The sequence below is a fragment of the Camelus ferus genome, chromosome 18 (genome assembly GCF_009834535.1).
Source record: "Camelus ferus isolate YT-003-E chromosome 18, BCGSAC_Cfer_1.0, whole genome shotgun sequence".
In the NCBI taxonomy this organism is placed as follows: domain Eukaryota; kingdom Metazoa; phylum Chordata; class Mammalia; order Artiodactyla; family Camelidae; genus Camelus; species Camelus ferus.
The window spans coordinates 11,182,803-11,196,530 of NC_045713.1; the positions used below are offsets into that span (position 1 = coordinate 11,182,803).

General features: G+C 54.1%; 1 protein-coding gene and 1 pseudogene across 8 annotated transcripts in view; one reads left to right on the plus strand and one right to left on the minus strand.

The window, feature by feature from the left end:
* TNRC18 (trinucleotide repeat containing 18) overlaps positions 1 to 13,728 on the minus strand; it is an 85,769-nt gene that overhangs the window by 33,479 nt on the left and 38,562 nt on the right. For 6 of the 8 annotated variants that reach the window (XM_032459975.1, XM_032459974.1, XM_032459970.1 and 3 more), the window contains 6 exons: positions 8,393 to 8,568; positions 7,690 to 7,826; positions 7,350 to 7,478; positions 5,539 to 5,710; positions 3,791 to 4,175; positions 274 to 549 (listed from right to left, as the gene is read on the minus strand). In XM_032459975.1, coding sequence (XP_032315866.1) covers positions 274 to 549; positions 3,791 to 4,175; positions 5,539 to 5,710; positions 7,350 to 7,478; positions 7,690 to 7,826; positions 8,393 to 8,568 — 1,275 coding nt within the window. The remainder of the gene's footprint in view (positions 1 to 273; positions 550 to 3,790; positions 4,176 to 5,538; positions 5,711 to 7,349; positions 7,479 to 7,689; positions 7,827 to 8,392; positions 8,569 to 13,728) is intronic. The other 2 variants (XM_032459971.1, XM_032459972.1) reach the window with 2 other exon arrangements.
* LOC102514510 lies at positions 12,317 to 12,775 on the plus strand (annotated as a pseudogene).

Here is a 13,728-nt window from a genome sequence, read left to right on the forward strand (position 1 = left end):
AGACCAAAAACAGTCCATATAAAAGCTCAAAAAGAGCTAGCCAATGGTATTATCACAATGATACAGGTACAAATAAAAACAAAAATAAAAAGACTCAGGCTGATAAAGCAGGCTACGCTGCCAAGAACCTGGACGGCCGCCCTGGCCGGGCCATCCCACGGACGGACGGACAGACGGCATCCGCCCTCCCTGCGCTCCCGCTCCCGCTCTCTCGCTCTCGCACTCACTCTCTCGCTCGGAAACACGGAAGGTATTGTGTTTGGAGCTAGTAACCTTGGTCAAACGAGTCCTCCGAAGAATCGCTGAAGGAGGAACGGGCCTCGACCTCTTGAAGCAGCAAACAAAACGGCTGCTTCCTGCTGGCGGCTGGCTTGGGCTTCAGAGTCCGGGCGGCCACCAGACCCCTCTTGGTCAGCTTGGGGCCTCCAGCTGGCTTGCTGTTCTTCGCCACCATGCCGCACAGGAGCGAAGACGACAGTTTGGAGCTGGAGGGGCCTTGGACAGACCACTCATCCTTCAGGAATTCTTCCTCCTCCTCTGAGTCCGTATCTGCAGTCAAAGTAGTTTTTAATAAAGGTAAGTCACAGAGCGCCAGAGGAGGGAGGGCCTGGTGCCTTTCTTTCATTATTCTCAGTGCTTCTGAGAACAGCCTGCTGCGTGCCAGAACAGAGAGGTCCAAATGCCAGCTGGCCAGGGAACCAGCTGAGTTCCACCACCTGGAGCTCTCCTCCCGCCCTGAGCCTCCCCTCTCACCTGGGAGGCCTCTGAACTACAGGCATCACACAGCCCATCTTTCCTGGGCCTGGACTCCAGGCCCTTTCTAGGCTGGGCGCTGCCAGCATCACCCACTACACAGTCACTCAGCAAACAGCCTTTCCAAGCCCGGGGGTAGGCAGAAGCCCCACTCTCAGGGAGGTTTCTCCCCTGGGTATGGAGGTCCCCGCTTAGTCCCTTCTATCCCACAGGGCTGCACCCAGCCCAGAGGCTTTCTGGGGAGGGGCCAGGGCCAGGCCCAGGAGGGGAAAGGCTCAGGTAAAGAAAGCCCGATCCCCAAACGGCAGCTCCCAGTGGTGCGCCAAGCAGCATGCACAGACTCCCGAAGGCAATCGCACACACCCCTTCCCAGCCCCTTGGCTCAGCAATGTCAGGATGGCAGTGATGGCTTGAAACAGCTACACCAAGGAAACTGGCAAAACTTATTCCAACTTGGGGTTCCCCTCACCTTTTTTCACTACCAGAGAGCCAGGTTACCAGCACACTGCTGCTGGCTTCCCACAAGTCTCTAGCCTTACTACACAGGTGAGGTCTTCCTAGGAGAGGATCACCCAGCTTTGGGGAGGGGAGCTGTCAAGTGGGCACAGCTCTCCCACCCCAAACATCCACCACACAAACAAACTCACACCACTTTGGTTCATTTTACACATGAGGCTGTTGAGCAAGATTTCATCAGACGAAAGGGCTCTGCAGCCAGACTGTAATCCCTTGATCTGATAAAATCCACTCCAAACACGAGGAATGTTCATGAACAAAGCTACAGCTCTGGCACCACCTGCTGTCTCCAAGTCCAAGAGAAACTACAGATGCGTGCGCGCGCGCGTGTGTGTGTTGGGGGCAAGCGTCCTCTGACTCCTCCAACATCTATGCTTTCCACTCCAAAACCCCAACTGCAGGATGGCCTGGCAACTCTGGGTAGGACAAGGACAAGCCTCTGCCCGTACCCCAGGCACAGCTCTTCCTCCCATGTGCTCCATCCCATCTTTCCTGAGGATGGAGCACAAAGGAGATGGAGCTCCAGGCTCGAGATGCCCGTGCATGACAATGACCAACCTGGCTTCCCACCAAAACCCACCGAGCATGCCACCCAACCCCTACAACCCAAAGTGAAAAAGCAGGACGGTAACGTTCTTTCTTCCCATCTCCTGCTGGCACAGCGTCTCTGCCAGGGAACATCTCGACCTGTTTGTGACTGCACATGGTCCGTTACTGAGAATGGCAGAAAAACCAATATAAAAAGAGAGAGAGAGAAGCGCATTCTCCACAGTCAGCTGCACATTATAGCCATCACCTAGCTGGAGAGGCCTTCTGACCTCCCTGTGGCAGTATCAACCATCTCTCCCTCCTGGACAGTGGAGTCTTAGACAAACGCATAACGGACTTAGACGGGGGATTTATAACTGTTCACGTGTAGGCACACGCTGCTGCAGCGCATTTAGGATCTCAGAGCACCCCAGAGCCCCAGCTGATCTCTGGCCTCTCCAGCTGTACCCCATCCACACTCACCTGTAAGTAGGAAGGACTCAGGGATTCTTCCAGCAACCAGCCAGGCCACATCCATCAACTTCTCTCCCCTGAAAGCTCAAAGGAGCCACAATCCTCCTGGCTCTCTCATTATTCCAAAATAAGCAGAGAATGAAAGAGCAGAGGAAAGTCCTTCCCTCCTCCTTCAAAGGTACAAGTGTCTAAACTGGCCCACAGCGGCCAGGGGCCTGGACACTGCTGCTTGGCTCACACGCATCAGAATCTTGAGGGATGAAAAGCTTTGGCCATCGGACACGTCCTCAGTACATAAGGCACAAAGGAGCTGCTTGACCCTACACCCATCTGAGCATCAACCCTGAAGACTCAGAGTAACCAGAAACACGAACATATTAAAAAAAAAAAAAAAAAATCAGCAGTGGCTTAATCTCATGCCAGGGGCCACATCCAGCTCTTTACCCAAGTGAATGCACTCAGAGCTCCCAACAGCCCGGTGAAACAGGCAATGATATCTTAACTCCAAGTTCATAAAAACTTCATTTTCTTTCCTTAAGAAAACACACGTTACTATAAACGGGTCCATTTTTTGCACTTAACATCCTACACCCCCAACCCCAGGAACCAGGCAGAGCCAATCAAAAGCCGAGACACACAAATCCAGGCAGTTACCCACCAAAAAGCCTTCCACGCCAGCCGCGGCCTGGGGTCTCCCAGAACAAACCCCGCTGACAGATGCCAGGAGCCAATAAGCCCCTCCCTGGCCATTCTGCAGCGGCCTCGGTACTTAGCACCCATCCATCCCAAGCGTTAGATGTTCCGCCCACAAATACTTACTGAGCGCCTATTACACACCAGACAGCGGGCTCTGGGCCACCAGAGGCCCCGGAGAAACGGGGCGGGGCGGGGGGGGGGGGCGGGTAAGGCTGCCAGTTTCAGGAAAACCACATGCCCGAGTTCCTAGGGAAGGCGCTCCGAGGCCGCCAGATCCGGTTAGAGCTCAATTCTCCAGGCCTACAGACTGTTACGTTTCCGGGGCCCGAGAGTCGCATGGGCTGGCGGCCGCCGTCCCGGGCAGCGCACAGGCCGCATCCATCCTGGCAGGAAGCCCCGTGCGGCTGAGTCTGACAGGCGGGCCTGATTCCCGCCTGGCCTCAGCACCTAACCTCGCGGACAAAACACGTAACCACCTGGAGGGCTGTCGCCCGGACAGCCCTGGTGTGCGCGCCATTGACGTTGTTCGTACTAACGCTCGGCCCAATAACAGAGAGCCGCCTGCAGGCCAGGGAGCGTCATCTTTAAGATTCTCACGAGCAGCCGCCAACTTCCGCCCACCTGCCCACCAATCACGAGCTCCCACCAATCATAGGCAACCTCCCAGAGTGGCACCCGCCAATCACAGGCACTTCCGCTTCGGGCGGCACTTCCCCTTCCGGCCTGATGCCCGCACATAGGCAGAAAGACCTTCTCGAGCGCTCGAGGCAGAAAGAGAAGAAAGGAGAAGAGCGGCCCTGAAGCGGCGTGGCCCACTACTTACTGTAGGAGTAGCTGCTCACTTCCGAGGCGAACGGGGAGTGGGCCGACTTGGGCTGGCCTCTGGCCTTGAAGCCCACCTCCATCTTCCTGGCTTTGGCGGCCCTTTTGTGTTTACCTTCTCGGGAAGCTTTCAGAGACAGGCTGAGGCCTTTGGCCAGCGCCTTCCTGTCCTTGCCCAGCAGGCTGTCGTAGGGCGTCAGGAACCTGCCGCAGCCCCCGCTCGGTTTTGATTTCCCCCCAGAACTGTCCGAGAACTTGAAGGGAGACTTCAACTTGTCCTGCTTTGTGAGGGAGAGGGCTTTGTCCAGCTTGCTTGCCAACTGCTCCTGGTCGCTGGCCATCTTCTTCTTCTTAATCTTTAGCTGGAAAGGGAAGTTGGGAAGTCCCTGGTTAAGACATTAAGCAAAACGGGACAGTGGGTCTCAGTACACAAGCTGAGGAACCCAGGCTCCTATCCTCCCTGCCTCTGGGGCTTCTGGCAAGTTGCTTTAACTCCTCTTAGCCTCAGTTCTTCTACTCTGCAAAATGGGGATAATTACGTACGGGCATCAGCAGGTTGTTCTGATGATGAGCCCGGATAAGGCGCATGAGTCACCTATTAAATAGCTGTTACTGTGGTTACAGTTATCCGTGACACTTGGCGCTGTCTGGTGCTGCCTAGAGGAAGCACTTGAAGCAAGCAGCGCTGCCCATGAGCAGGAACTTGGCTGGATTAAGGGCGGAGGGACAGAACCAAGATGAAAAACCCAGATCACAGTGCAGCCGATCTGCTTATCTCAACCACCTAAAGCAGCTGATGAAGACAGCCGCACAGCCTAAATCAGCCCATCCAGCTCAGTGGGCTGAAGCTGCCAAGAAAATGCCTTGAGTGTGCCTCGGATGCCAAAGCAGAAAGAATGATTAGAGGTTTCACAGATAAATTCCTGCTTGTGCATCCCTCGTCAACTGTAGTAATTTGTTGTTTGAAATACGCAGTTTTGAAGGCCCTCATTTGAACATTTTATTTCTATTTTCTTTAATCAGGTAACATTTCATACGGAGAGAAAAGTTGGAATAGTATCAATTAAATGACTAAAGTATCCATCACAATTCAAGAGCATAAAGGATCCTAATGGACAAACAGACTCTCTTCCCTCCCCCTGGATCCAGTCTCCCTCGTGTGAATCCTTCCCTCAGACGGACAGCCCCCTCCCGCAGGGCTTTACTGGGAGGATGAGACCGTACGTTAGTATTTAGTGACAAGGGCCTTAAGAAGATGATTTCAGTGCTCTGCAGATATAAGAAAAATCAAGGCGTTGGCTTTTACCCCTTTGCCTCAGGAGAGTTCTCAGAGGAAATTACAATGGCATCAAGCTCTTGTTTCTTAGAACTAAAGAATGGTGAAGCAGCTCATTAAACAATTATCCTGCTAAACAACGGAGTAATTGCATTATTTGGTTAAGAACTTGCAGTCTCTTCTTGGCTTCAGCAAAGGGTCACAGAGCACACACACAGGATGTGGCTTTCAGTCTCAGCTGCACCTAAGGCTGTCACTTCGGTAAGTCTCTGACCTGCCCTAAGCCTTAATTTCCCCTTCTGTACAGTGGGGAAGACTGGAGGAGAGTTGCTGTGGCCCTAAGGCAACCATCTCTATGGTTTCTATGCAGCAACAGGGCCAACGGACCTGCAAAGGTGGGGCGTGTCCTCCGGCATCCCCTCCAGACCTTCCACCCCGAGCTGGCAGCACACCCAGAAGACAGGATTACTGACCTGACTCATGAAGTCTGAAGAGGCTTCGTGCTCATCCCAAGGCTGATTCCTCCCCCTAGCTTTCCCCGTTCCACTGAGGGCATCGTGGTCCTCCTCGGGCCCCTTGTGTCTCTTCCTCATCCCCGCTCCCAGCTCGTAGCTGTCTGATGTCAGCAGGGGCTTGCTGCTCAGCCTGAAACCCAGATGCACCCTGTCAGCACCTCGGCCAGGTAGCACTCCAGGGCTGGGGGGGGGGGGTCTGTCCTCGTGGCCCTGAAGGGTGGGCTCTGGATGTCGAAGCACAGACCGTGATGACAGAGTCACGAGTCTGGGAGGCGGAGCCTGTAAAACTATAGTGCCAGGATTCTGGGCTATTTGTGAATGAGGCAGAATGAGAGTTTAATGGGAAAAAAAGAACTTCTCCAAAGCAGTGTATCCTCTGCTGGCCTCTTTCTCTCATGCTCCTTCACACACACACTCATACACGTAGCTTTATGTGGTCAGATACATCTGTACCCAAACGTGCCAAGAACAAGAATCAGGAATGCCACAGAAATCCACCAGGACGGGAGGGGTACTAAGATCCAGCGCTTCTATGAAGGGAAGAGCCTCTGGCTGGTCTCCTGAGCCCTGGGGAGCATAAGCAGTCGGGACACGGTCCTGGTTCGACGGCCTCTTCTGCCTGCTCTAAGCCAAACGCTGGTAAGTAGTGTGATAATAGTAATTTTTACTTGGTGCTTACTACGTGTCTTGCTCCATGTCTGTGCTTTATATTTTAACTACAGAACAATGCTTTGTTCTGTATACTGCTTCTTTTGTAGATGAAGGAACTCAGGCTCAGAAAAGCTAACACCTGGCCCGAAGTCACAGTGAGAGGCAGCCTGGAACTCAAAAGCAGGAGGTGCGCGCCCACCTCTGGAGTCCATACTCCGAACCAGTGGTCCCCCTCCATGCTGGCAGCCCCAGCCTCTGCTCTCTTCTCCCTACCCGCCTGTGGCTGGTGGTGGGATGTTTCTTCCTCTTCCATCCTCTCCTCAGTCAACATCCAAGAAGGTTAAATGCAAGATGTGGGAGCACTTGGGGCTGTCTTCTCCTGAGAAGACCTGTGGCCAACTCACTGCCTCTCCTGTGTCTTTGAAGGCGCCCTGTGGGCCCCTCTGCTTCTTCAAGCCGGCACTGGGCCACAAAGCCAGCCCCTTCCCATAATGGGCCGGGTTCAGCCTGTGCTACCCCACCCCCGACACCAGCAGCATCGTTCCTATCCCCACCTGGCCTGGAGGAATAGCTCTCACTCCAGCCACATGTGGCTTCTGCTGCTCCCTAAGGAGCCTGTCCCCACTGCACACAGAGGCAGCGGCCCAGGTCGCAGGGAGCAGGCTCAGGCACAGTGAGCCAGCAGGTGGGACCAGGAGAAAGAACAGGAGTGACACTGTCTGGCAGAGAGAACCGAGCAAGAGTGCAGGTGGGATCCCATCCCGGCAGGGCTGGCGGCTCAGTGCGGCCCTCATGGGAAGGGGTGCAGGGGGAAGCGTGGGGACGGGTCCCTAGCCTGGAGGAAGCAGGTGCAGCAGGAAGATGGGCCCAACGCTCAGGGGGCACACGACTCGCTCACCAGGGTAGGTCTGCCTGTCCGTATGCTCCACACTGGCCCGGCTCACCCTCCTGGCCTGCCTTGGGCAGCGCACGCCGTGCTGCCCAAGAGCTGCTGATCCGGGTGGGTCAGAGCCCGAGGGACTCGAGGTCCCCGGCGCCGACACAGGCCCCGCGTGGGCCCGTGCTCCTCCCCTCCGAGCTCTGTGCCAGTCCCCGACCCACCGAGGGGCCAGCCTTACTTTCCGCTACTGATGCGGCTCTTCCCTCTCTTGCGGGGGGGCGACAGTGTGCTCAGGGCGTGGGTCCGTTTCCGCGGCCTGCCAGGGCCTCTGCGTGCCAAGCTTCTATGGGGTTCCTCGCGCCTGTCCCTTAAAGAGAATCACACGCTTGGCTGTGAACCTGGGGGGTGGCGGGGGCGCAGAGGAAGGACACACGGCGCGCACATGTCACTCGGGGCCACGCACACCTCTGATGGCCTGCCTCGGTCGACCTACTGAGCGCCATCGCCTATGAGAGCCCGGCCAAGGCACAACCTGCCACCGCCTGGTCGCCCAGCCAGCCTGCAGGGTGCACACTCACTCGGAATCGCGGCGTCTCTGCAGCTTCACCAGCTCCCGCTGCTTCTCCTTGTACTGCCGCTGGACCTCTGCCAGCCGCATCCGGAAGTCCAGCTCCATGGCGTCCATGTTCTCCAAGGATGACTTCATAGCGTACATCTGTGGGAAGAGGCAGGGTGAGGATGCTGCTGCCCACGAGCTCCCACCACCTGGCTGGGCACCTGCTCTCTGTCCAAGATGGTGAGACCTCACAATGTGGACCGGGGGCCCAGGTCACACTCCATTTCTGCCACTCACTAGCCATGGCCCTAAGCAAACCAGACTCCTCATCTGCATGACAGGGACTGGAAGGCCAACTTTGCAAGGCTGTGTCAAGGCCGAATCAGCCCGAGACAACTGCTCAGGTAGAGCTGGCCATCGAATCATCTGTCCCTTCAGACAGAGGCTCAGAGAGGTAAAGCCACTTGTCCAAGGCTTATAGGCAGCAAGGAGCACAGCCAGGTCTGCTCTTCCTGATCCCAAGGGACACACTCAACACGTTATTACATGATAAACTGAGGCCCAGGAAGGAAGCAGTGTGCCAAGGACCACCCAGTAAGTTGGTGGTGGAAGCTGGATGCAGAACCGGCCCTTGGGAACCCAAAGCCTGCAGAGGCCCCAGCAAGATGGCATCTGTAGGGGGACCCCCCAACCCTGTTCCACAGGCCAGGCCCAGGACACCTCACCCGCTCGTCTTTCTTCTGCATCCAGCTGTACTTCTTGTTGGGGTTCAGCTCCCGTGGAAGCCGCAGGTTCTTGAGTGGATCCACAAATGGGCTGTCCAGCACTTCCTTCAGCATGTGGCTGCTGGCCGCCAGCAGGCTCTCCAGTGAGGGCCGCACCACCAGGCCCCGCTCTGCACCTGCAGGCAGGAGGCAGGTGAGCCTGTGCTCCCCTGTGGGCGGGGGCAGGACTCACGGGCATTGTAGCCTCAGACCCCAAACAGGGAAGAGGATGAGGCCCAGAGAGAGCTCATGGTTGGCCCAAGGCCACATGGCCCCCAAGATGCTGACAGACCATGGACTTTTCCCAGATCCAGGAAATAGCGCTGAGAACAGTTAGGGGTCCTGTCCTTCCCAATGTCTGTGCACAGAATGTGCAGCAAGCCACCAAAGGCCAGCAGAGATGTGTTCCAACAGTGTGGCTCTTTTTGCTCATCTGTCTTTAAAATCTTCCATGACGAACATGCATGGCTTTCATAATCAGAGAAAAAGAGCCCCAAATTAAGTTTTGTAAACGGTCAAAGTAACATGCACACAAACTAACCCACAAACCAAGCAGAAAGGTGTGATGAAACAAAAACCTTCCTCCTCGCTAACACACAGGTCCCTCCCTGGAGACGCTGCTGCTGACAGTTTCTGGAAGATGGTTCTAGAAACATTATACATATTCAAACATACATAATGTACCCAGGCATCCTTTATAAATGTAAAAATGGCCTCAGTCGGTACATACCATGTCACGCTTTGCTTTTTTTCTACTTAACATCTTTTCACGTTAGCACAGAAATACAAATGCATATTCATATTATAGCTCAAACCTTACAAAACTGCCATTTCTGTAGGTCATAAACAGCATCAGCAGTTCTATTTGGCCAAACTGAGTGACAGCAGCCTGAATTCCTCTCATGTTGAGTTTTGGTTTCTCTAATGACCCCCCGTGAACGGCATTCAGGTTGTTTCTGATTTCTTTTTTTTTTTTTTTTTGTAGTGAATGGATAGGCGCACAGCCTGGACGGAAGTGTCAGGAAGACTACCCATGCAATTAATGTGGTCAAGGTGTGTGTGCTCATCTCTGATAAATGTCCCAGCCGCCTTCCAGAAAGTCTGCACCAGCTCAGAATCTCAACAGTCGTACCTAGGAGCCTATTTCTCTACAATCTTTCTACCCAAGTAACATGAGTTTTCATTTACTTGTTTTATTTGTGATCTAATACGTGACCAATTTTTGTGAATGTTCCATGTGCGCCTGACGGGAAAAGAACGTATTCTTTACTCTCAACGTGTAAAGTTCCATAAAATCGGCGTCAATAATTGTATCGCTCAGATCAGGGCTTCTGAACCGAGGCGCTGGTCAAACCGTGGGCAGGTATCTGCCGTAGGGCGGCTGTCCCGGGCGTGGTGCAGGGTGTTCGGCAGGGTCCCCTGCCTTTACCCACTAGATGAAAGCAGTACTCCCCTCAAGCTGTCACAACCAAGGGTCACTGGTGGCCAACTGAGTCACTGGCTTTGCTCCTCCACGTCTTACACAGAGGTCGCTAAGCAGTGAACCACATCAGCTCCCAGGGGCTGGCACTGGGCAAGCATGTGGCCCGCCCCCAAGTGACACCAGCCCACCCTGCCCGCTGCAAGGTCCTCCATGCTGTAAGATCTGCAGTTGCTGGGTAAGGCTGGGTAAGACCTGCTCTGTCACAGAGGGGACCAAAGAGGGCCTCCGTCGCCGCCTTCACCCTCTAACAAACCAGCTTTGCCGAGGCGCTCATGACCGAAAGCCCAGGGCAGCCCGATGACGCGAGGCCAGCAGCTATGGGCTGAATCATTTGCCCCCAAATCCATGCACTGAAGTCCCAACCCCGGACCTCAGAACGTAGAGTCTTTAAGTGGTAATCAAGTTAAAGGGAGGTCTTGAGGGTGGGCCCCAACCCAACACAACTGTGTCCTTATAAAAAGGGGACATCTGGATTCAGAGACACGCACAGGGGAAGACCATGTGACCACACAGGGAGATGCTGTCAGCGAGCGAGCCAGCCAAGAAGAGAGGCCTCAGCAGGAACCAGCCCAACCCTGCTGACACCTTGATCTTCAACTTTCAGCCTCCAGAAGTGTGAGGCCATACACTTCCGTTATCCAAGACCCACCCCCACCCCAGCCCCACCCACCACATCTGCAGTGTTTGTTACAGCAGCCCGAGCTGACCAGTACAACAACCTTGTGGCTTTACCAGTGACCTTGGAACAGAAGCCAGACATGCACTGGAACCCCCATGGGACAAGCATCAGTCACAGAGGCTCCAGCACCAGAGGGAGGGAAGGCTGGCCAGCACACCCGGGGACAGCCTAGTTCACTGACTGTGAGCAGTGCGTGGGGCAGGGTGGGGAAAGCGGGAGGCCAGTGGCTCCAGGAAGTGGGTGGGCCCTGGGAAAAGCTCTAACACAGCCCAGGCGCCTGGGGCCTGCTGTGCGACCCGGGACTACTCACTGCCCGGCTCTGAACAGAAGCTGCAGGGGACCGATGCTCAGTGTCCGTCAGCAACTACGTGAAGGGAACAGGGCCACCAGGGCCTCCTTCGCCTGTGTGGTTCACACATCCCTGCACACCGGTGCCTCCAAGGGCACTTTGCAGCCCTAGCTCGGCCCCCAGCCCAGGGTCACAGATCAGCGCTGGGCCAGCACGCCTCCACGGCACAGCACTGAAGGGCATCGCGAACACCCATGTCCACACCGACTGCTGGGTTCCCCCGGACCTTCCCCTCCCACCACTTCCCCAGCTCTCAGGTGGGCGGCGATTCCAGGCATCCGGCAGCTCAGGCCAAAAACCTTGGAACTGTCCTTTCACACCTACACTTAGTGCATCAGCAACACCGGCTGGCTCTACCTGAACTTCCACCCAGAATCCAACTATCCTCACCCGTGTGCCCCCAACCCCTCGGCCTGGGGCTCTGCACCTCCGCCCCTGCTCCTGTGACAGCTCTCCACGCAGCCCCCAAACACCACAGTTAAGTCTGAGCCCATCACTCCAATTCAAAACCATCTTCCAGCAGCTTCTCCATTTCACTCCAAGTGAAAGACCCCACTGGGATCGCCCACCCAGGTTACCCTGCAGACCTCCTTGCCCCCACTCCCCACTCCTACTCCACTCCAGCTCCTGGCCCCCTTGCCTCTGTTCTAACATAACACAACCGTCACCTCAGGGCCTTTGCACTTGCTGTTTCTTGGGCCTGGCATGATTTTCCCCAGAAGAATCTTCCTCCCCCGCCTGTAAGAGGGGCTTCCCTGGCTATCCCCCGTAGGAGACCACCCTTCCCACCTCTGCCCTGTCCCATTCCCAGGGTTTCCGCCTGACCCCGGTCACCACTTGACAATTCTGGGCACACAGCAGGAGCTTAACAAGTGAACAAGGTGAACAAGGCAGGAGTGTGAAAAAGAGGCAAGAGTGAGCAGAAGCCTCGAACTGCGTGACCCATCCTCAGCGCCCACCTTCCCAGACACCCCTGCCTCTGTGGTCCCCACTGAAAACCCACCAGTTCGTTCGATCAAGAGGGTTTTCACTTTCTTCTGGAAAAAAAATTTTTTTGTGTGCCAAACTATTTAAATGAGAGAAAATAAATAGCTTTAGAACAACAACAGAACAACAGATGCCTGCGGGGGAGTGGGCGTCACTTGTCCAAGCTTCCTGGAAGGGGGACATCTGACCATGACGGTGAAAAAGCCTCAAAACTATGGCCTTGTTCTGACCCAGCAGTTCTACCCCCGGGGAATAAATCCCCGGGAAAACCAGGTGTGGACAAAGATTTCTCTTCAAGAGTAATCATCACATTATTTACAACAGTAAGAAAGAAAGAGCCTGGTGTAGGGCTGTAGCGGTGTGCGGAGACCCGACACGGTGGCTGCGGTGGCTGTGGGGCCGACGAGAAACTGCTAAAGTTCCTGTGGACACAAAGTCGAATTTTATAAGAACATGATGGATGGAGAAGAGAAAACCTATGGTGGCTGCGAAGGCCTGATGCCATGTATCTTAAATTGATATCTTTGGATGGTCATGAATTTATCGTAAAAAGAGAACGTGCGCTAACACCAGAACAATAAAGGCCATGTTGAGTGGCCCAGGTCAGTTTGCCAAGAATGAAACTCATGAAGTCAGTTTTATAGAGAGATCCCTTCACATGTGCTATCAAAAGTATGCATGTATTTTACCTACAAGGTTCAGGATACTAACAGCTCCACGGAAAGTCCTGAGTTCCCAATTGCACCTGAAAATTGCACTGGAACTGCTGATGGCTGCAAACTTCCTAGATTGTTAAATAAAATAAATTATAATAAACTTAACTTTTTTCAGTATTTAAAAAAAAAATTAAAGAAAAAAGGGAAGGGAGGCAAATTAAAATGCCCAACAATCTGAGGTTGGGTCTTTGAAAGCCAGGGCCTCCACCAGGCAGGTAACTGGGCAGTCCCTAAAAAAAATCTTTAATAACATACAGCTTTGAAAAACGTTTCATAAAGGATATATACTAAGTGAAAAAGGCAGGTTACAGAACACTGTTTACAAAATGATCTTAATTTTAGAAATGCATGCCACGTGTGGAAAAGCTCTGGAGGAAATACACCAAAACATCTGGCACTGCTGTTATCTCCTTGACAGCTGTCGCCCGGGCATCTCCTCTGTGCCGGTTCTGGGCGGAGCATGGCCTGCTGGCACAGCCTCTTCATACATTTCTTGGCGCACCTCAATTTCCTATGTTGAACATGAGTGGTTTTTTTGTTTTTGTTTTTTGCAGGGTGCAGGTAATTAGGTTTACTTACTTATTTATTTATTTTAATGGAGTAACTGGGGATTGAACCCAAGACCATGTGCATGCTAGGCACTCACTCTACACTGAGCTATACCCTACCCCCATGAACATCAGTGGTTTTGTGCCAGCCCAGAATTCACTGCTCATTCTGCTGAAGACATCCCACTCCTTTTGAGAACCAGCCCCTTCCTACATCCCAGAGGTGACTGCCCACCCCGCATCTAGGGCTGGGCATGATCAGCCTGGTGCATCCCATCTCCCAGGCCACAGGGTTTGCTTCTCCCAGTCAGCCAATGGAAGCGACTCACAGAATCTTTATTAGAGCCAACAGGAAGGAAGTAGCCTCTTTTGTGTGTCCACTGAGCTGAGCAGGCCCATGGGTCTGGGAAGAAGTTATCAGTGACCCCCCCTAACAACAGTGGGCCTGCCTTGAATGAAGCCAACAGAAGGAAATGAAGCAAGGGGTGGGAGGGGACAGCGGAGAGGGAAAACCAACTCCTGATGACTTGGTTTT